Source organism: Danio aesculapii, chromosome 20 (genome assembly GCF_903798145.1).
Source record: "Danio aesculapii chromosome 20, fDanAes4.1, whole genome shotgun sequence".
NCBI classification, from domain to species: domain Eukaryota; kingdom Metazoa; phylum Chordata; class Actinopteri; order Cypriniformes; family Danionidae; genus Danio; species Danio aesculapii.
In genome coordinates, this window is record NC_079454.1 from 35,723,094 (window position 1) to 35,747,446 (window position 24,353).

General features: G+C 31.8%; 3 protein-coding genes across 3 annotated transcripts in view; 2 read left to right on the top strand and 1 right to left on the bottom strand.

The window, feature by feature from the left end:
• The first annotated feature begins 9,918 nt into the window (after positions 1 to 9,918).
• il17a/f3 (interleukin 17a/f3) lies at positions 9,919 to 11,098 on the top strand. Its single transcript, XM_056445390.1, has 2 exons — positions 9,919 to 10,202; positions 10,697 to 11,098. Exons 1-2 carry the CDS (start codon positions 9,922 to 9,924, stop codon positions 10,938 to 10,940), a joined length of 525 nt encoding a protein of 174 aa, XP_056301365.1. The 5' UTR covers positions 9,919 to 9,921; the 3' UTR covers positions 10,941 to 11,098.
• Positions 11,099 to 12,272: 1,174 nt separating this feature from the next.
• On the bottom strand, positions 12,273 to 19,620 carry stmn4 (stathmin-like 4). The gene is made up of 6 exons (XM_056445448.1): positions 19,554 to 19,620; positions 18,244 to 18,301; positions 16,074 to 16,169; positions 15,740 to 15,945; positions 15,469 to 15,660; positions 12,273 to 13,374 (listed from the first exon to the last, which is right to left on the bottom strand). Exons 2-6 carry the CDS (start codon positions 18,254 to 18,256, stop codon positions 13,315 to 13,317), a joined length of 567 nt encoding a protein of 188 aa, XP_056301423.1. The 5' UTR covers positions 18,257 to 18,301; positions 19,554 to 19,620; the 3' UTR covers positions 12,273 to 13,314.
• The window catches only part of LOC130247378 (uncharacterized), a 51,564-nt gene continuing 45,904 nt past the window's right edge, over positions 18,694 to 24,353 (top strand). The window contains exons 1-2 of the mRNA XM_056480605.1: positions 18,694 to 18,722; positions 19,642 to 19,768. Coding sequence (XP_056336580.1) covers positions 18,694 to 18,722; positions 19,642 to 19,768 — 156 coding nt within the window. The remainder of the gene's footprint in view (positions 18,723 to 19,641; positions 19,769 to 24,353) is intronic.

Consider the following 24,353-nt stretch of genomic DNA (forward strand, 5'->3'; position numbering starts at 1 on the left):
ATTTTTTAAATATTTGGTCACACTTTACAATAAGATTTCATTGTTAACGTAAACTAAATATGAACAATACCTGCATAGCATTTCTTAATCATAGTTTAATCATAGTTTTACAATTACTAACATTTACTAACGCTTTTTTAACATTCAAGTTCATGCCAATATTAGTTATTGCACCGTAAGTTAACATGAAAGTAACAATGAACAACTATTTTCATTAACGTTAACTAACATGAATAAATACTGTAATAAATGTATTGTTCATTTTATAATAATGTTAAATGCATCAAGACTCAAAAAGAGCCATTTCTGATATTTTTGGCAAAGGCATTTTTTTAAAGAGGCGTATATATACACCCCAATGTATACTACTATATATAATACAGGTTTAAACAAAACCTTTATTTATGTTCATGCACAACTCAAAAATAAACAAATATGAAGCATTACATGTTGAGCAAGCCCACGAATGAAGAAAGGACAATTTATTTACATTCTGGTAAATAAACTTTTTTTACTGAAAAGCAACAATTTAAAATAAACAAACATTTTACCATTATAAACATTACACAGTTACTTCATATAATAGAAAATAAAGTATGCAGCAATAATTTTGGCTAGTTTTAAAGAACATATATTGTTATATTAATTTTGGCTAGTTTTAAAGAACATATATTATTATATTAATTTTGGCTAGTTTTAAAGAACATATATTAATTTTGGCTAGTTTTAAAGAACATATATTAGTATATTAATTTTGGCTAGTTTTAAAGAACATATATCGTTATATTAATTTTGGCTAGTTTTAAAGAACATATATTAGTATATTAATTTTGGCTAGTTTTAAAGAACATATATTATTATATTAATTTTGGCTAGTTTTAAAGAACATATATTATTATATTAATTTTGGCTAGTTTTAAAGAACATATATTAATTTTGGCTAGTTTTAAAAAACATATATTAATTTTGGCTAGTTTTAAAGAACATATATTAGTATATTAATTTTGGCTAGTTTTAAAGAACATATATTATTATATTAATTTTGGCTAGTTTTAAAGAACATATATTAATATATTAATTTTGGCTAGTTTTAAAGAACATATATTAATTTTGGCTAGTTTTAAAGAACATATATTGTTATATTAATTTTGGCTAGTTTTAAAGAACATATATTAATATATTAATTTTGGCTAGTTTTAAAGAACATATATTAATTTTGGCTAGTTTTAAAGAACAAAAAATATATTTTACTATTATTGAGAAAATAAAGGGCAAATGACTTCTATTTCTATGATAAAGTTTGCCCTTTATTGGTGTCACGATTAAAGTTTATTCACAGCACTACACGCATGCATTGCTTGAAAGGTCCTTTTATTGTAAGCTAAGTTTTTATTCATTTTTCTGTAAAAATACAATGAAAAGGGAATTGTAATTGTATTTTCAATAGGAAACTGATTTCTAATGATGTAATTTTTTAAACTAAATAATTATTTAAGGGAGACAGCTGTAGAGCCACATATTTTTGGTCAAAGAGCCACATGTTCCCTACCACTGACCTATTACAACCTTACTGTAAATTATTACTGAACATTTTAATACCATTAAAAAACCACATAGTTAAAATTTCAATGCAGCATTTTATAATTTTTGCCATATTCATTTATTATTAATTTAATTGTAAGCAAAACGAAAAGGCAACAAGAATTCAAGTTAGGGTATTTATTTTCAAGTAGGCTAACACATTTTTTATGGATTTATTTTTATCTAACTGAAACAACTTCATATATGACTATAACATACAAGATGACTAATGATCCTTATCTAGCGTCTGATAAATCTCTGCACATTTACCTAACACCAGAAAGCCGCATAACCTCAAGGCTGTTGTGCATTGGCAGTCATCTGAGCTACTGTTTTCTTTCATTGTGTGATGTGGCCGGAGTCTGTCTCTACTCATATGACTGTCACCACCTCGCAGATGTAGAGCAAATATATCCATTTAAATGCAAAAGTGCAACTACTCGCTTGAATAAAGCTTTCAACTTATCTTGCTGCTCTTCAGCGTCTTCAAAACCGGTGATCGAAACTTTAATGTTTTGTGTGGGAGATGGAGGAGCTTTTATAATCATTGATGTGAAACAGATGGAAAATATTCATTCTTATTTTCCACGAAATTCTGTGTCAAGTATTTATAGAGATAGCCTAGATAGCTCACCAAAAATGTAAATTTAGAAATAAAGTGGAGGTGGTTGCAACATGGGACAGTTGAAACAAGAGTATCAGGAATGAGCTAGAGTGATAATATGCATACTACATATTCTCAGTTAGACCCTCCTTCAATCTGGGAGAAATCAGCCATGTGACCATTCCTTCAGTATGAAACTCATTTATAGGTAAAAAAAAAAAAAAAAGATTTTTTTTTAATGTTCAGAAAAGTGTCATACTGTCTAATCTGTTTTAGTTAAACATTATTCATTCATATTATTTAAATCACTGTTTGCAATACCTGGTTTCAAATAGGAATAGCAATGAAGTGTTAAAGCTATTGTATCTCCCTAGCATAGAAAGTTTAATCAGGGTTGACAGAGTTGAAACAGTTGCAACATGCTGTTACAATTACACAATTGATTTTAATGCTTGTCATATTAACAATGTACAATTAGTATTTTATTACAGTTTCAATGAAATTTAAATAATAAAAAAAAGAATTCTTTTATTAATGATTTCATTCAAGTTCAAAAAAGTAGTTTACACTCTCTGAAAAAAATGTATACTGTGGTACAAATAAAGTTTCTTAAGGAAGAAAAAGCAGAAAAGACCTCTTGTGATACTGTCTGTACTTTTTATGGTACAATTAAAATAAAGGTACACAATTGTTCTTATAAAAAGGTACTTAAGTGTTGGACAACTGCTTTATTGCAACATCTATGAAATTAAATTTTACTGGAAAGACAAAGTGATTTATGAATAAAACATAAATCATCATTTAAAAACAGATGTTTAAAGAAACTCAAACATTAATTATTAAGTCTAGAAAACAAAACAACTGGTAAAATGGATCAGCTTTGACATGGGATCAGCATTCACTGCTGTGCAGATGATACTCAATTATATATTTCAACTAAACCTGATGAGACGTCTGAACTGTCTAAGCTAACTGAGTGTATTAAAGATGTTAAAGACTGGATGACAAACAATTTTCTTCTCTTAAACTCAGACAAAACAGAATTATTACTTATTGGGCCTAAATCCTGTACACAGCAGATCTCACAACTCGACCTACAATTAGAGGGATACAAAGTTAGCGTTAGCTCTACTATAAAAGATCTGGGTGTCATATTAGACAGCAACTTCACTTTTGAAAATCATATATCCCACGTCACAAAACCTGCTTTCTTTCATCTGAGAAATATCGCTAAGTTAAAAGTGTTGCATGCAAAACTGTTGCAAACTATTTATTTGTGTTGAATTTAAACAAGCAAATTAAATTGAGCAATGTTCAACTTAAATTGTTAGTTTAAATTGAGTAAATCCAAGGAATCATCTTTGAATAATTTTTTTCAGTGTATGCTATCCATCTCAGATGCAGAAAAGCTAGTCCATGCTTTTATGACTTCTAGGCTGAACTACTGTAATGCACTGTTTGCTGGCTGTCCAGCATCCTCTATTAACAAACTTCAGCTAGTACAAAATGCAGCTGCCAGAGTTCTTACAAGGTCTAGAAAATATGATCATATCTCCCCAATTTTATCCTCCTTACACTGGCTGCCTGTTAAGTTTCGTATTGAATTTAAAATATTGCTTCTTACATATAAAGCTTTAAATAATCTAGCTCCTGTTTATCTAACCAACCTTCTGTCTCGCTACAATCCAACTCGCTCTTTAAGATCTCAAAACTTAGGGCTTCTGGTAGTACCTAGAATAGCAAAGTCGAGTAAAGGAAGTTGAGCCTTCTCATTTATAGCTCCTAAAATCTGGAATAGCCTTCCTGATAATGTCCGAGGCTAAGACACACTCCCAATTCAAAATTAGATTAAAGACCTATCTGTTCAGTAAAGCATACACTCAGAGCATCACTTAGCAGTATGATACATGAATGTGCTCACAGGTTTCTGCATCTTGTTTATGTATACTATGAACAGCAGCTACGCTATTTATTCTCTTTATTCTCCATTTCCATCTGGGGATACTCTTCCCGAGGCCCTTATACTATGCAGAGTCACTGATTCACTTAAAGACCAACGGCGAGATGATCTCAAGGTTTCCATATCCTGGACCAGGCCGTATCCTGAGCAGCTGCTGTGGTGGTCATGGAGGAGTGGAGAACATGAGACTGATTCCTGTGACGCTCCAGGAACAGACGAGTCTTCGCTGAGGCCAGCTTCCAGCCTCCGCCACTGAGACTGCAGCTCTGCACAAGACATTTGGCCAGCGGAGAAATTAAAATGGTCGTGCCCAACTGAGCCTGGTCTTTCTTGAGGTTTTTTTTCATTGACTTTCGCCAACTGGTGAAGTTTTTTTCCCTCTCGCCGCTGTCGCCTCTAGCTTGCATGGTTTGGGATCGGTAGAGCTACGCAACGTTGGATTTGCTCTTCAGTGTTTGGACTCTCAGTAGTGATTATTAAACCACACTGAACTGAGCTAAACTGAACTGAACTTATACACTACAAACTGAACTACACTTCCAATTTACTGTGACCTTTTATGTGAACCTGCTTTGACACAATCTACATTGTAAAAGCGCTATACAAATAAAGGTGAATTGAATTGAATTGAGTAAAACAAAACTATAGGTATTGTAAACTAAACATTTAAGGCATTTTAATAAACATTTGGTAAGCTTCTTTTGAAAAACAGTTTCATTATTGATATCTGCTCCTTTTGGCATTTGCTTTCCACCACACACGTGAGCTGGCAAAAGTCCTGCATATGCAAAGTGTTCATGCAGACATTTTAGTATTGTAAAACTAATCAAACATTGTGCACATGTCGTTACAATAATTTTGCATACTTCTATTTCTATTTTACAATTAAGTAAATTAAATGTACTTTTAAATGATTACAAAGGTATTGAGACAATTGGAGAAAAAATGTTTTATATTGTACACGGGAGAATGTACTGCTGTAACATTTTTGTGAAAAGTGTTTTGTAATGTTTAGCAAAAAATAGATCTTTTGATTTGCTAAAGAACTTTTAATTCTTTATTGTAATATAGGTGCATTTACACAAAAAGAAACATTTTAAAAAATCATGGCTTAAAACTGTATTTGATGTTTTATATTTACTGAAAATAATTGACACATTTTTGAAATACAGTATCAAAAAATGTCTTTAAATAGTTCTTGAAGGAACACATTTGACACTGTTAAAGTACAGTGTCTTGTCACTGTAGTGGTACCTTCATGGATCAGATTTGTACCTTTGATGAAGGTACAATTTTGTATCTGCAGGTTTTAAAAACCAAAGGTACATTTTGTTTTTCCATGGTACAAATCATGTCCTTAAAGGCACAAACTGCAATGGTACAAATTAGTTTCTTTGTCTTAATGTACAATTCTGTCCCATGAAAAAGATACTGCCCCAGTGACAAGGGTTTCCTTTGATACAACATTGTACTATTTTTTCTGAGAGTGTAGTAAATGTTCAGTCTAGATTGTCAGTAAAAATATTGCTTGTTCAGATTTTTTGTAGATCTGATGATTGACCAAAACATGGTTGTTGCTTGTTCTTTTAATATTTTGTATTTTTTTGGCAAATTCATGTAATTTAACATTTTAACCTGTTTACAATTAGTCTGTTTACAAAAAATAAATAAAATCCAACATGTTGTTTTAGATCTTTTTTCTTGTTACATTTGAATGAATATTGCAACTGTCCCTGTTGTTGCAACCATCCCCGAACTCGGGGTCAGTTGCAACGTTTGACTTTGTCTGCTCGAGTTTAAATCCTGAATAAATTATCACATGTACAGATATTATAGCAATGTGGGGGGATGTCTGTTAGATGTGGGTTTATCATATTAAAATTGGGGGTTTCCACAAAAAAAGTTAAAAAAACAACAACAAAAAAACTGAAGGAAATGCAAAAAGCGTTGCGACTGTTCCCACTCTCCTCTCTTATTTACTCTCCCTCAAGTTGTTCCAGGTCTTTATGAGTTTCTTTACAATGTTGAACACCATTGACTTCCATAGTATTGATTTTTCCTACTACGGACGTCAATGGTTACAGGTTTTCAGCTTGCTTTGTGTGCAACAGAATTAAATAACTCAAACAGAGCAAAGGTGGATAAATGACAGAATTTAAATTTTTGGGTGAACTATCCTTTTATAGACCCAATCTTCCACAGAGCACGTCAGAAAGATGGTTTTGAGGCATATTTATAGTAAATCATGTCTTTCTGCATTTGCCTCTGTTGCTCTGCTACCGTAACAGCGTCGTTGTTTTAATCATCACATGTGATGTCATTTCTTGTAATGACTTTACCATCTGCTTGTGGCCGTGTTTATTTTTTGCTGTTTCAAGAACTCAGTCAGCACTTCAGTGACCTCAATACCTACTGAAATAAAGGGGGAGAACGAGCATTGTGCAGTGCTACAAGTTTGTACCTGCGACAAACTGAACTCTGAATTGCCAATGGTTTCACTGATTGTTGGCTAATGAAATATCTAACATGAAGTAATTCTTAAAACATTAATGCTAACACTTTACAATAAGGTTGTATAATGTCAGTAATGCTTTTACTAACATGAACAAGCAATACATATTATGATGTTTTGTGATGATGCAATGAGCAATACATTTATTACAGGACCGTAGCCAGCCTGGTGAAAGGGGTGCTTCTTTTTTCTTAAAAGACAGTTATTCACCTCACTTTTCTATTTAATTAGGAGATTTAAATACTGAATGTAGGTTTAGACATTTTAAGCACTATTTTCAGTTAGATTAGCGTGTCGGATGGTCGGATATTTTCTATTCTGCAATATGTATTGCGAAATGAATACAATTTCACTAGATGAGTTGAATAAATGTCTGTAAAAAATCTATAATTTTAGATACATTGGTAAGATTCTGTAGGGAGTGCATATATAATTTGAACAGTCTTGTATAATAAACATAATATTTACATTAATGAGCACAACATTTGTATAATAAACAATCTACAAGCATAGATATATATATAAAAGAAAATAAAGAAAAATATGCTAATTAAATATACGGTGTTTTATTGTTTTCCAAAAAGTCGAAATGTATTCAGGTGTACAGTAGTTGAATTATCAAATGTAAAATAATACTGCATATAGCCTTCGTTTTTATAAACAATTCCATAAAAAAATTGTTATTAATTGTTCAAAGTAACAAATGGTACATTTTCTTATGCCTGAATGCTTTTAAAACCCTCACACAGTCACAGGGCTCAAAACACACTTGCAAAATGATCAACTATAATCCAGACTCAACATTGCATATTCTTGCGATGCCATATCGATGTTGAAACGATATATTGACATACGATATACTTTTTTCTTTAGAATAATAAAATGTTTTTCACACACACACACACACACACACACACACACGCACGCATGCACGCACGCACGTACACACACACACACACACACACACTTTTTCCCAGAAAATATTTTAAAATGTGGACCCCATATTTTTAAGATTTATGACATTCCATGGCTATATAAGTAAAAGGCGTAGTAATTTTTCCTTACTCACCACTCAAACCTTTCATAGTTGAGTAGTTATTAGTGATAATCTGACGAATGCTGGAACCCGGTAGCCACTGATTCCATAGTATTTTTTTCTACCATGGATGTCAGTGGGTACCGGTTAACAACATTCTTCAAAGTATCCTCTTTTTTTTACTGACCTAGCACTATTTTCATTAAACTGTGGGAAACCCTTCGCAAACATGTACAAAATCTTCAGCTTGACCCTGTTCCTTCTGATTGTGTCACCACCCCCCAACTCCCAGCTTACTAGTTCTAGTCAGCACATTGCAGACCTGTATTTTCTGCATGTAAGATTGCACTAGTGTTTTTTTATTTAAGTAATTAATTAATTATTTTTTTGTGTGGCACAAATCCTTTTCAGTGCTTATTGTTACATGTTTATGTTGTCCTTTATGTATATTTTTGTAATGTAAAACATTTTTTTTAAATCTTCTTTTGTGTTTCTTGACTGAAAAAAGAAACTCTGAAAGGTTTGGAACCATTTGAGTGAGAGTAAATAAGTATTTGATATTCAATTTTTGGGTGAACTGTCTTTAAAGCTCTTCATGGAACCATCAATACCAATAAAGAGCCTTTATTTTTTTAAGAGCCTTTTGCTACTTACGCTTCAAGATCAGCTAGAAAGACTTGGCTTAGGGTGCTAAGTTTTTAATGTGCATGGGGATAATCAATGTGATTTGTGGGTGACTGTCTCATATTATCAGTAAAACGTCTTTCAGAAGCTGTGAACATATCCTGTAGAAGCAGGTGACCCATATAAAGTGCATCTCAGTGCATGAAGATGTGAATCAGACGTCTGCTGATGTGTATGTGGGTGAAACGTGTCAATGTGGGAGAGTGCAGTTAAGTGTTAAACACACAAGGGTGAAATTTTTACCCTGGAAGACACAAAAGCTGAAGTATGTGTGTGTGTATATATATATATATATATATATATATATGGACTGAATCCTAATGCCATTATTTATATATTGATTGTTTGAGGGAAAATAATTATGAACGAATTTGCAGGTTGGTCTTCATTGTCAGTTGAGTGATCTCAGACAACAGTCTCTACGTGACAGTTTCTACATCAAGATCAGGAAGCTGAAGAGTTTCTCATCAGCTCATATAAACAGACGCAGAGCTCAGCAAACTGACGGTGGAGATGCGGCTCTCACGGGTAAGTTTCTATTGATTTATTTAGGATTTTGTTAAATGTAATGTTTTTTTTCCTTTTTGAACTCTCATGACAGGAAAAAAGCCATCAGGTGCAGATCTGCATCATTTATTATGAAGATTTATTTTAACATAAGAAAACATACAATACCTTTATTCTTTTCTACTTGAATGTCTCCTGTTTATTTTGTTGTTTATAATATTATTTGATATATGATATATTTTCACCATGCAACATGATGACATGTTAAAATATATACTTTGCCACTATCTTCACTGTAAAAAATCCAACTTACATATTGTTAACTCTTAGCTTAAAATTGTTAAGGTGGACAAAAAAGTTAGGTGGACATATTTTGAGTAGAATTTACTCATACAAATGATTTAACTGCATGTTTGGAAATGTTTGTTCAATGAATGTAAAAAATTCAGTTGAGAAATCTTTGAATTTTGATTTCTTCACTTCAGCGTTTACCACTGTAAAAAATTTAAAGTTAAATTACAATTTTAAAGCAACTGGCTGCAAAGACATTTTGAGTTTATTAAGATTCATTGGTTGAATATGATGGTTGAACATTATTCAGTAAACTAAACTTGACTTAAACCAGCCTTTTCAGTCAACTTAAAAAAAATAATTTGGCACAACTTCAACCATTGAAGCTTAATAAAATCGGAATTTCTTTGCAGCCGGTTGCTTTAAAATGTCAAGTTAGCTCAACTTTTGTAAGTTTCATCCTTTTGTCAGCAACTATGCCAACTTAAAACATATATGACAATTTAAAATCGATCCAGTGCTCTTTTATATATCTTAATGAGATACTGACAGAATAGAGATTGACCAAATTTGACATTTTATTTTCACAAAAAGTTATTTGAAACAATAAAGCTGATATACTCTATTTTTATTATTCTTTCCGTGTACTTAAAATGACTTTTGTCAATTTAATTTGCTGGGATTTCACTGTCAGAAGCTGTCTAAGGAAATCCTTTAAGATTGTATCATCTTAATGGCTCAAACAAATGAGGTTTTTTGGATGTTTTTCGAGTTTAACCCTCATGAAGTCTTTGTTTTGGTCTTGTCAGGGTTTCAGAGCTGTGCTGCTGCTGTATGTGCTCATGCTTTTGTTAGATGCTGCTGCTTCTGAGAAAAAGACTAAGAGAAAAAGATATCCCAAGTGTTCTGGTGCTGGATGTAAATCAAGAAGTCAAAAAAAGACTTGGGTCATTCTTAACTCAACACTGAACATTAAAATGACTGACACTCTGTCTCCAGACAGATCTCTGTCGCCTTGGACATACACGTGAGTCCTATATTAATCTCGTTCATTTAATCTTCAAATACATGTGTGAAATGGAGAGCTATTGTGATTAAAAAAAAATGAAAATCTGGGATTTAAGTTTTATTTCTATATTTAAGTTGTAAATAATAATGATTGAAAATACAAGAAAAATACTATTTGAATATATTCGTAATGTAATATTAATGCACTGATTAAGTTGTTTTAACCCATTGTTGAGTGAAAAATGGACAAACACAATTTTGGGTGTATTTTTAAGTAAAATTTAGACATACAATGACACTTTTTAATCTAATGGTTGTATTTGTTCATATTTGACCCAGTGTTTGTTAAAAACAACCCAGCAGTTTTTAGATTGTAAATTAAAATAAATTCAAGCAATTTATGAGTGAAAACGTTTTGAAAAATGTACATTGTTTATGACCTACAATATCTTTTAAAGGTAGCTAGTGATTGAATGTAATTAAAGGCTGTTTTGTGATTTTTTTTATTTTCAGAACTTCCACAGATGATTCACGAATCCCATCAATAATCTCAGAGGCAAAATGTGAAAAAAGGGGCTGTTTAACAAAAGACGGTGAGGAGGACCTGGGACTGGAGTCCAAACCCATTTACTACCAGATCAACGTCCTGAGAAGAGTGAAGAACAGAAACGCAACACTTTATGCCCTGAAACTGGAGACGAAAATAGTTAGTGTTGGCTGTACATGTGTTCTACCAATTGTTTTGCCTCAAAACTAGTTCGTACAGTGTGCTTCTTATCACATACTGCTATATTGTACACTGTAAAACCCAAAAAGTTAAGGTAACTCAAACCATTTGAAGAAACCGATTGCAACTAACCATTTAAGATCAAAAACTAATCCTAATGAGGACTGTGAACTTCATCCAATTGAATAAATAAAGCAATTTGAGCAGAGTTATTATTTATCAATAAATGAAGAGAACCCAAACCAACTGAGTACTTTAAAACCCATTAAGATAAGGCAACTCAAACTGTTTGCTACAAACCATTTGAGGCAATCTATATGGGTACAGTGAACTTACCCCATTTAAGTTGAAGTAATGAGGTATTTAATTAACTCATTACCTTCAACACTGAATTCAAAACTCTTTTCAAATGAGTAGAATTAACTTTCTGTCATTTTTGAGGTAACTACACTCATTTCATTTGATAAAGTTGACTGTTGGGTTTGACAGTGTATTATTAATCTGCTTATAGGTATAGTTCTGTATTCTTTAGATGAGCTTTGCATTAATTAGGGCGTTGTACATTACTTTGTATTTATTATATCAATTAATAAAAAATATACAGCACCTATAGATATAATTACTTTATAATTATATCTATATATAATTATATATAGATATAATTATATCTATATATAAGCCTGCAATCGAATTACATTCCAAATAACTTTTCTAGCCTTTGAAATGTTTTACAGCCTTCCCTAACCTGTGCCTTTCAACAACTTAATCCCAAAGGTCTTTTTCAGGGTGAAACGTGAGTAAAGATATAGATTTATAGACAGGCTATGGTGATTTTCTATAGGCACTGTGTATATACATTATTGCAACATGTTATTGATATTATTGTAATGCCCTGAAGATCATGTCTTCATTGTGTTGTAACCCAAATTAAAACACATGTATTTCAGTTAAATGCCAAACAAATAAGGTATTAATCAGTAGATGTTATGAATAATTGAGATTAACATAACATTTTACGAAGTGGCCCACTGAAAGTTTGTAATTCAATCTAAAGTACAAGTTTCATAAAGCAGGGTAATGATTTTGTCGACTAGATAGCCATTTTAGCATCTTATTTAGAAAAGCTCAGCCGTTTTTATGAAAGTATCCATGTTTTACTCAAAATAAAAGCTTCATTTTATTGATTTGTGAACTATTGTTCTGAATGACATTTGAGTGGGTGTTGTGTGTGTGTGTATATCATGGTAAAATGTCTGATGTTTGTTATTTTGTACGTAAAACAACCAAAAAACAAAATGAAAGTTGTATTTCACGTATTTTTCACATCTTTGACCCATAAACAAACCCACTGCAAAGAAAGACTTTAGATTTAGTTAAGAGAAGCGTTTATTGAACTGTTTAACTTGAGAATTTAGTCATCGGGAAATTACAAACACAGAAAGCATAGACGTTTCATTTTCTCACTGGTCGATTAACATCACTTGTCACCATTGCACAAACAACGGCTCGTTTTTTTTTTTGACGCTGCAGGTACAACATCAAACTCCTTTAACTTTGTTTCCGACGAGTAAAATAAACAGAATAAAGCTCAGTGTCATGCCAAAGCAAAGTGCACCATTCACATCCAAACCACTTCCCAAATCCAAACAGGATCTATTGTTTTTCCTCACAGCTTGATACATTCATTTCCGAGATGCTGCTATGTGTTTTCCTACTGATAATACAAATGCTATGCATGAAAAAGCTAAATGTGCTTCTGAGTTGTGCTTAAAGTGTCACTGTGCTCCACTTTTCATTTGTGACAGGGATATGAGCTTTCAGATTTACAAACATCTTCTCATATATTATTAAATAGATCATTTTCACATCCTCATAGCGGGGAATGTGATACTGTACTAATTGCCTGATTATTGAGTAAGCATGCGTCAGGTTTCATGAAACTCTGAATATTAATATAAAAAGATAGTTAAAGAAGCATGAGAGAATGTCACAGTAGATGGCACGTGTTTTAAGATTTAGACTGTAAAGATATTGCCATTAGTAAAAGATGATTTTAAGATTTATGTTAATGCATTCATCTGAAGCATCTCTTCAATGATTTCACTTCCTGTCCTACTCTCCGGTCAGTTTGGTATAATATATATACGCATATAAACGTATATCTTCTCTGAATCAACCATTTGTCCTCCATCAAGCGACATATAACCCTCTCAGTGCACCTTGCATTGTCATCCGGACAATATTTGTCCTGTTTTTAATAATATGAAGTAGTTCGGATGTTGTTAAACCCCACAAAAGCTTGGTGTGTTGCAAATTGTCGTAATCAATATCCAATAAGTCCCCCTTTTTTGAGATGTATTGGCTACCGTTTGCTTGGTTTTCATCAGCCGAAGCGCTCGCTCCTCTACCGACAGGCCTCCTCCTTCAGCTCTTTGTTCTTCCTCACCTCCTCTGCGTGTTTGTCCTGAAGAGACGCAGAAAAGGAAACTTTCCTCAGCCTGTGTTCATGCATGTATTAGGGTGCCTGAGGGAAGCTAAACGCAGCCGCATAAACAAAGTAGAAAAACAATCCAACCCCTACTAATGCAATATTCATAGCCATTTTATATTTAGACCAGGAAGGGACTCAGATGCACAAAGGCCAGGAACTCAATGAATATGCAATCATCCAAAATTAGGGGAGTTTTGTCAACTTTTTTTCTTTCTATTTTTAAAAATTATTTATCAATTTTTTATTTTCATTTGAAATAAAAACTCATTATATAAACCTGTCCTTTTTAAAAAGATATTTTACTATATATATATACAGGTGAAGTCAGAATTATTAGTCCCCCTTTTAATTTTTTTTTCTTTTTTAATTATTTCCCAAATTATGTTTAACAGAGCACGGAAATTTTGACAGTATGTCTGATGATATTTTTTTCTTCTGGAGAAAGTCTTATTTGTTTTATTTCAGCTAGAATAAAAGCAGTTTTTAATTTTTTAAAAACCATTTTCCGATCAAAATTATTAGCCCCTTTATGCTATATTTTTTTTGATAGTCTACAGATCAAACTATCGCTGTACAATAACTTGCCTAATTACCCTAACCTGCCTTAGTTAACCTAATTAACCTTTAAGTGTCACTTTAAGCTGTATAGAAGTGTCTTGAAAATATCAAGTCAAGTATTATTTACTGTCATCATGGCAAAGATAAAATAAATCAGTAATTAAAAATGAGTTATTAAAACTATTATGTTTAGAAATGTGCTGGAAAAAAAAATCTGCTCTCCGTTAAACAGAAATTGGGGAAAAAAAATAAACAGGGGGGCTAATAATTCTGACTTCAACTGTGTGTGTAAATATATATATATATATATATATATATATATATATATATATATATATATATATACATATATATATATATATATACATATATATATATATATATATATATATATATATATATATATATATATATATATATATATATATATATATATATATATATATATATATACATACATATATATATATAAACAGAGAGAGGGAGAGTTTAAAATGGTTAATGTAAAAAAAACTGGAAAAGTTAATATTTTATTTTAATAATATTTATTGTAGAACAATTGTAAAAAAAAATACATGTTGTTTTGTAATAAAATTATTAATAATTTCAGAAATAAATTGATTTAATAAATAAAAAAAGCATAATAAATATTCATTCGTTCATTCATTTTCTTTTCGACTTAGTCTCTTTATTATTCAAGGGTCGCCACAGCGGAATGAACCACCAACTTATCCAGCACATGTTTTACACAGCGGATGCCCTTCCAGCTGCAACCCATCACTGGGAAATAACCATACACACTCATTCACACACATACTCTACAGACAATTTAGCTTATCCAATTCAGCTATAGCACATGTCTTTGGACTGTGAGGGAAACCGGAGCACCCGGAGGAAACCCACGCCAACGCGGGGAGAACATGCAAACTCCACACAGAAATACCAACTGACCCAGCCGTGACTCGAACCAGCAACCTTCTTGCTGTAAGGCAACAGCGCTGCCTACTGCACCACCCATAATAAATATTACATGAAATAAAAATATAGAAAAAAGATGAGCTTTTACTAAAGTTTGAATCAAACAAATGCAGCTATGGTGACTTTGTGATTTCCATATTATCTTTCATAATTGATTGTAATTTTTAGGCTAAATTCAATTGAAAGTTGTCAATACACATTGTAATACTGTAGCTCCATATATTCTAACAAAATACCTCATTAAGTATAACGTTTTACTTTGAAATTTACACTGAAAATATGCATAAACCTCTAAGTGCTGTCTGAAAATGTCTACTTCCTGTGTTATGATCAGATATTTCACTTTAAAGACAATAAGATGAAACTAATCTTTGCCATAAAAATGAAATTTCTGAACCTACACACAGACACGTCATTTTAAAAGAAATTTTAGATGGCACTTAGAGGATTTTGCATCTGAACTCTTCAAATATAAGTAAAATGCAAACATGTACACAACAATTTCTTTACACCCTGTCAGTCAGTTTGTACCTTTTCCTGTAGCCTCTCCAGCATGGCAGCAAGCAAAGCCTCGCGGTTCTCTTTGTTGGCCTCCATCCTCTGCTCCAGCTTTTCTTTAGCATTCTTAATGAAGTTGTTGTTCTCCTCAAAGGCCTTCTGAATGACCTCTCGCTCGTGCTCTCTCTTCTCAGCAAGATGCTTCAACATCTCGGCCTCCTGGAACTAGAGAAAAGAGTACGATTTCAGCATCAGAATCAGACATTGAAGGTTGTGTATATACTGTACGTGTTTAATGTCCAACCTTCCGTCTCTCCTCGGCTGCTTCCAGTTTCTTCTGGATCTCCTCCAGCGACGGGTCTTTACGCTGGGGCATGGATGTGTTAAGCTCAGGCGCAACATCAAAGGAAGGGGGTTTCAGGATCACCTCAAAAGCCTGTCCCGAGGTCCGCTTGTTCAGCTCAATGACCTCCATCTCTTTGATCACACACCAGTTGAGATCCACCGCATCTTCAATTAGGATAATTCACAGTTATTATTTATATTTATATTATAGTTATTATTATATTTATGCTCATTACACAGTAGTGTTAGAGATACGTCTATGAAATATGAACACAGAGAAATGTGTTATTTACCCTCGGCCTTGTATGTGGGGTTTTCTGCACGGTTTGAGTTGATGCAGGAGCACAGAAGTGACACTAGAGGGAGCTCCTTCACCTTGTCTCGATATGCTGTGCAGAGAAACGTCAGGTAAAGAGAGTATCGGATATAAATATGAATATATATATATATATATATATATATATATATATATATATATATATATATATATATATATATATATATATATATATATATTTATTACAAATAACGCTAAAGAAATATAATTTAAAGTATTTCATAGAGTTTATCCTACAAAATTATTTCTACAAAAAAATTTAATTGATATTGATGCTGTTTTTGTGAAAGCTTTAATGAAACTATTTCACATTTGTTTTGGTCTTGCCAATAAATTGGATTTATTTTTGGATTAATGTTGAAGCTTTTATTGCTCATAATATTTTTAAATAATTTTCCTTATCTTATAAATATGTGATTTTGGGTTATTATGTTAAGGATTGCTCTTTAAAAGATGCTGGTTTTATTATAAATGTATTTAATTATTATGTAAATTTCCTATACATAAATTCAAGTTTTCCAAAAGCAAACCTTTCTTCATGGTGCTAGAAAAAGAGATTCAAATGTATATAAAAGTGATTTCTAAGTCTAAAATAGAAAATTAAAACAGTCTATGTATGCTTCTCCTTTAACAGTTTTACATAAAAATGTTTGTATATATGCATTTCCTGTAGTAAAAGTGCATTTAATAACTCTTGTTAATAATTAAAATTGGAAAAATGTGTGTAATATATTTGTATGTAATTTGATAATTATGTAGCCTCTCCTCTGTGTGTGTGTGTGTGTGTGTGTGTGTGTTTTTTTTTTTTTTATTTAATTTCTTTTTTTCTTATTCATTCCATTCGTGTTAAGAAATGTAAAGTGATTTGGTTGTATAAGAAAACTGTACATGCTGGTTCTTGTTAATAAAAAAAAATTAAATAAATAAATAAATATGAAAGGAATCAAAAAATCATATTCAGCTTGGTGGAGAAAAATATGCATTTAAAAGTAATCCGCAAAAAAAGTTTCTTGATAATGTTAGTTTGTGTAAAAAATTCTTCAGTCATTTATGTATTTATTTAAATTACATCTAATTTATTAATAAAACATATTTAAGTTTTCAGTGTTTTGAGGGATAATTAGTGTATTCTGACCCACAAAATCCTCTGAGTGGCTATTTCAGAGGTTACTGTAGGTCAAACTATAGACCATTTTAATGTGGTGATGTCATTGGCCCATGAACATTTCCTGCTTGTTGTCAAACTATTTCCTAACTGTATCTAGAAGCAATTCAATCCTATCTTAATGTTAAAACAGCTGTCATAACATTATTTATCAATCTATGGACCTTTTTGGATTTTCTGAAGCCATAGAAATTAAAAATGTAAAACAGGAAATAGGTTTGGACCATTGTTATTGTTTACATCCCTCAAAATGGTCTACAAACTATGCATCTAATTTGACCAGCATCCTATTTTATGAGAAAACAGTCTTGTGAACACTTACTAAGTCTATCGGTGCTCTAGATCTGCAGTTTCAAACTGTTGAATGAATTTTCTTTCTTGCATAGGGTGATTAGCGCAATTATGCATTCACAATGGTGTGAACCATAATAGGGGTGGCCAAATGTGTATTTATATTATCTATTATTTTAATTATTAACATTATTATTTAAAATACAGATCAGAGCGAGCTATTTCTCAGTATTAAAGAACTGACCCCCCATAAATCTTGTTTTCATGTCCTTCAAGAGGATCAAGTATTAATTAAGGGGGTCAATCCCGCCCCAAACCCCCAGGAATTCGCACCCTCTATGGACGTCAATGGTTACAGGTTTTCAGCTTTCTCCAAAATATCTTCTTTTGTTTTTTAACAGAATAAAGAAAATAAAGTTTTATAAAGAATAAAGTTTTTGGACCACTTGAGGGAGAGTAAATAGTGAGTAAACTTTCATTTTTGGGTGAACCATGACCTTTAAGGTCTTATAATGGAAAATTATCAGTATGTGCAAGAGATTGAATATTATTTACGACATTATTGAATTTAACTGATCCTGATTAATTAAATTTAAGAAAAAACAGATACAAATGTCTGTGAAAAGACTACATAAATAGTTTGAGTATCAGGGCTGACTTTATATCTTACCTGCCAAAGTCATGTTTAAGCAGGATTGTGTGTAGTTTAGAAGCCTTCACTCTGTCCTGTTCAGAGAAAAAAAGAGCAAGAGATGATTAGGAAAGAGTGTGGGCTTTTAGCTAATTGACCACATTATTAAATCAATCTGTAAATGTTTTGAAACAATTTTGTATATTAATACAGCAATTAAGTATTCTTCTTAAAGAAAAATCTGAAATGCATCTATTGTGGCTGAGATGACTCTGAAAGACGCTTGTTGTATTGTGGCGGGACACTTGGGGAGAGAGAGAAAGGAGCATGAATTCAGATGAGGATCAGCAGGGAGTGTCACGCACAATCTCTGTATTGTTGCCCTCCCTGAAAGCTGCCTCTTATCAGTACACAAAACAAATGCATCCATGAAAAATTACACCAATCCTAAAACGAAAACACTGCATGCGATTTTAAACACCCAAACCGATGCCCGCCCTGATGCCATCTCACAGCAGGTATAAGAGCATAATGAAAGGGCACGGCCGATGCTTTGTTTAGCTTGGGGAGAAATAAAAGCTAAAGACAATCACCTGCTGATGTCTGTCTGTCTCAACCTATAATCATAAAGAAAAACTGACATGGACCCCTGTGGAGAGACCCCACTGAGCGAAAAGCATTGCCCTGCCCTGATCAGCACACACTACTTTTGTATACAGACTCAATGGCAATTGGATCAGTGATCACTTACTGTTTATTTACAGCATGTTATCTGTACTAGAAGTAGATATCGGTATATACTTTTAATATACTACCACCATATTCTCAAATTAAACGTAAGTCCTTTAAATAACCATTACCTCATTTGGCATATATACATAATATGAGGCTAATCATAAGTTAAATACACCCTTAAGTGACTATTTAAGCAATAATAAGTTACAAGATCCTTCTGAAACCAATCACAAATGCTGCAGCGAATGCGTATGTGTGTGTGAAAGGTTGTTTACAGCGTTGTTCTTGCGTTTGAATGACATAATCTTGTAGTGCAGTAGAATTATGTCAGCTTTTAATACACTGATGCACATCTAAACACATAGATTAATGTCCTTTTAATATTTTTATGTGCAACAAACATTTTATTGCACATAAAAGATGCTTTACATACATTATTGATGGCAGACACAGCATGTTGTAAGAACACAGAGTTCCCTGTAGATGTCCGCTGCGGTATGTTTAATCTCAAACATATGCTTTTTGGTTTTAATTATCAATGCAAGTTAAATCAATAAAAACATCAGAGCACATGCAGTGACCTTTTTTTTTATTTTGTGATGCCCGCACTTACCTTTTCTCCTTGATGAGGTGTTGTCCCGATCTCCCCCCTTTCTCTCTCTCTTTTTCTCTTTCCCTGGTATCCTCTTCTCTGCTCCTCAGATACAAGAGCTCAGCAGCATCAGCAGCAGCTCCCTCCTACCGCATGACATCATCTTCTAGGGCTGTGATTGGACGAGGTGGAGCAGAGCACGGTGGGCCAGCGTTTCTCCATCACATTGAAGGACGGGTGTTGTTAACTCTTTGAGCCTCACTGCAGGTGTCCGTGGAAAACAGAGGATGGGTGTATTCCGGCATATACTGGAGATGACAAAAACATTGATAAAAGACTGAAGGTTTGCCGTATTACTTTACTATCACAAATGATGGAACGATAACTTAGTCAGAGCTAGTATACAGCAAAAGAAAAAATTAAAACATTTTCTCAATCAGATTGTTATATATTACAGTATATTATATTACATTACATTACATTATATTATATTATATTATATTACTTTACATTATATTATATGTTAATATATTATATTAAATTACATTACATTATATTATATTATATTATATTATATTATATTATATTATATTATATTATATTATATTATATTATATTATATTATATTATATTATATTATATTACATTACATTATATTATATGTTAATATATTACATTATATTATATTATATTATATTATATTATATTATATTATATTATATTATTTTATATTATATTATATTATATTATATTATATTATATTATATTATATTATATTATATTATATTATATTATATGTTAATATATTATATTAAATTACATTATATTAAATTATATTATATTATATTATATTATATTATATTATATTATATTATATTATATTATATTATATTATATTATATGTTAATATATTATATTAAATTACATTATATTAAATTATATTATATTATATTATATTATATTATATTATATTATATTATATTATATTATATTATATTATATGTTAATATATTACATTATATTATATTATATTATATTATATTATATTATATTATTTTATATTATATTATATTATATTATATTATATTATATTATATTATATTATATTATATTATATGTTAATATATTACATTATATTATATTATATTATATTATATTATATTATTTTATATTATATTATATTATATTATATTATATTATATTATATTATATTATATTATATTATATTATATTATATTATATTATATTATCCTACTTGAGGATAAGTAGCTTGGAAAAGTGATGAATATTCTATTCTATTCTATTCTATTCTATTCTATTCTATTCTATTCTATTCTATTCTATTCTATTCTATTCTATTCCCCTAACTGTGAATAAGTGGATTAGGGAAAGGATTGGCATTCCATTCTATTCTATTCTTTTATATTTATTCCCCTGACTTTGGACAAATTATTTGGAAAATTATGGCTATTTGATTTTTATTCTATTACATTCTCTTCTATTCTGTTATAGTTTAATTCTAGTTTATATTCTATTCTGTCTTCTATTCCCTACATGAAAGTATGGTTATTATAAAGAAATACAAAAATATATAATACGAAAAAATTAATATTTTAAAAAGTATTTAGATTACACATCATTCTATTTTATAATCCTCTGTATTTTCATGTGCATAAACAACCAATGTAATAAACTTTGTCTGTCCTATAGGCTATGTAATGCACTAGTCAGGGTTGCCAGTTCTGGATAACAACAATGGGTCACTCAAACAGCCTAAAACAAGTGATCATATACCCCCCTCAAATAAAAAATCTGTCACTCACAAACCTAATATACAATTGAAGTCAGAATTAGCCCCCCTAAATTATTAGCCCCCCTGTATATTTTTCCCCCCAATTTCTGTTTAACGGAGTGAAGACTTTTTCAACACATTTTTAAACATAATAGTTTTAATAACTAATTTCTAATAACCGATTTATTTTATCTCTTTGCCATGATGACAGTAAATAATATTTGACTAGATATTTTTCAAGACCCTTTTATACAGCTTAACATAACATTTAAAGACTTAACTAGGTTAATTAGGTTAACTAGGCAGGTTAGGGTAATTAGGCAAGTTATTGTATAATGATGGTTTGTTCTGTAGACAGTCGAAAAAAAATATATAGCTTAAAGGGGCTAATAATTTTGACCTTAAATTGGTTTTTAAAATATAAAAACTACTTTTATTCTAGCCGAATTAAAACAAATAAGACTTTCTCCAGAAGAAAAAAATATGGCAACACTTTATTTTGATGGTCCATTTGAGTTTTAGTAGACTGTCTGCTTAATATCTGTAGATACTGCTTCTTCAACAGACATTTAACTGACTATAAGAAACTTTGCAAGTACATGTCAACTTACACTAACCCAAACCACAACCTAATAGTCTACTTATAATCGAATAATAAGTAGTTGGCATGTAGAGGCAATGTAACTTAATTCAACAAACAAACCATCAAAATAAAGTGTGACCAAAAATATTATCAGACATACTGTGAAAATTTCCTTGCTCTGTAAACATAATTTGTGAAATATTTAAACAGTTCACAAATCATCCGGTTTACACAGACTTGGCAACCCTGCCACCGCCCCATCGTTTACTGCTACAGTACTCCATACCATAACCTGTATGATGTCACTCTGATCTCTGTCCACTTGCAGCACAACATCAGAGGAAGAGAAAACAAAATTAAAGGATATCGGGAAGCTAGAAGGTTGTACGTTAGAGAAGGATACTCAAGTGTGGGCTGTGTCTCAGTACTGTGCAGCAATGCAATACAGATGGATTGTTCTGATAACAGGAAAGATCTTTGGTCAGCCACAGTTAATCATCTAATGACCTTAACACTGCCTGGAAAGAGAGAGGGACATCATCACAGTATAAGAGATTGGATGAAATAATACAGCCTTCAGTAGCCAGTAATGGCAATTACAGTGTATTCTGGATGTGTAGACAGTTTTTAAAGGAGTGGCTTCCCGTGTGATTTGTTTTAAGCTATTTTAGCTGCCTGACATTACAAAGTGTAATTATGTTTTATAAACTCGCTAATTTGTAGGATGATTCGTTTTACCATTTGTGACCTGGACTGAGGGCCACGCAGTGGTACAGTAGGTAGTGCTGTCAGTTGGCGTTTCTGTGTGGAGTTTGCATGCTCTCCTTGCGTTTGTGTGGGTTTCCTCCGGGTGCTCCGGTTTCCCCCACAATCCAAACACATGCGGTACAGGTGAATTCGGTAAGCTAAATTGTCCATAGTGTATGAGTGTGGATGAGTGTGTATGGATGTTTCCCAGAGATGGGTTGCAGCTGGAAGGGCATCCGCTGCGTAAAACATGTGCTGGGTAAGTTGGCGGTTCATTTTGCTATGGCGACCCCGAATTAATAAAGGGACTAAGCCCGAAAAAAAAGGATGAATGACCTGGACTGAATTGAATAGAATTTTTATTTGACAGATTTTAGACAAGCTGTGCAAAAATACAAGTATCCCATACATTTTGAAATAAAAACTGTCGAGGATAAAAACACAATAAAGCCCTGGGCTTGTTTCCATTGTGGACCACAAAAGCAGTCATAATTTTTTTTTTTTTTTGTAAGTTTTATACATCACATAAAAGCTGAATAAGTACACTTTTCAGGAATAATTTAAAATAATGGTCCATTAGTTAATGTTAGTTAAGGTATTCTAACATGAACAAACAATTAGTAATACATTTATTATGGTATTAATTCATCGTTGTTAACATTAGTTTATGCTATTTAAGTTCATGTTAACTCTAAAGTGCATTATCTAACATAATAACAGCACTCTGGATTTTAATAACACAGTAAATGTTGAACTATTAATAATTAATGCTGTACAAGATAATTCATACTTAGTTCATATTAGCAATAGCATTAACTAACATTAACTAATGCATCATCATTCTAAAGTGTTACCAGCTGATGTATGGTTTTGTTAGGATAGATCAATATTTTGGCAGAGATGCAACTGTTTGAAAATCTGTGATCTGAGAGTTAAAAAAACCCAATTAAGAAATTCAAATTTAAAGTTGCCAAAATTAAGTTCTCAGCAATGCCTACTACTGATCAAAAATTAAGTTTTATTATATTTATGGAAGGAAAGTTACAACATGCCTTCGTGGAACATTATCTTTACTTAATATTGTTGGAATATAAATTTATATAATCTAGTTCCTAATTAACAATCTATATATAACTGAAAAGTTATATTCTTTGGTTTTTATTATAGCTCATTTAATTCAAAACTCTAGCTAGGGTGTGACATTAAACCTTTTGCTTCCTGAGCACGGGCTAAGCCAAAGTGATACAAATGCTATTGGAAGAGTCTTAACAACTGTGGCTTTTTCTTCGGGTGACCTTGCTGACCCCAGGATTCATTTACATGCTTTGTTTAGCCATCTCCACCTAGCCACTCCCCTTCTCCTGAAACAATTTATAGACAAGACTCATTTAAACTCAATATCAGACGTGTGATAAAACTCGCAGACTGCAGACCTGTGCAGACCCGTGGACTTCTTGAAGACTTGTTTCACTGCAGACTAACCGACACGTCTCAATAAAGAAGTTTCAGCTTGTTCGAGTCTCCTGGACTGGGTTCTCTTATTCATTCATTTATTATTTTTCCAACAATATCCTGATGATTTTTGGCATAAAATGAAAAAAATGATAATATTGACCCATACAGTGCCTTTTGACTATTCCCAAAAACATACCCATGCAACATAAGACATTCAGTAGTTATTCTTTTATTTTATTCAACAA

Bases quoted from the DNA above. Each gene is read 5' to 3' on its own strand.
- il17a/f3 (XM_056445390.1), top strand. From the start codon at position 9,922: ATGAGGTTTTTTGGATGTTTTTCGAGTTTAACCCTCATGAAGTCTTTG. The intron at 10,203-10,696 runs GTGAGTCCTATA...TTTTATTTTCAG, and splicing joins CTGTCGCCTTGGACATACAC to AACTTCCACAGATGATTCAC.
- stmn4 (XM_056445448.1), bottom strand. The intron at 15,661-15,739 runs GTTGGACATTAA...TCTTTTCTCTAG, and splicing joins CAGCCGAGGAGAGACGGAAG to TTCCAGGAGGCCGAGATGTT. The intron at 13,375-15,468 runs GTACAAACTGAC...GCGTCTCTTCAG, and splicing joins TGGAGAGGCTACAGGAAAAG to GACAAACACGCAGAGGAGGT.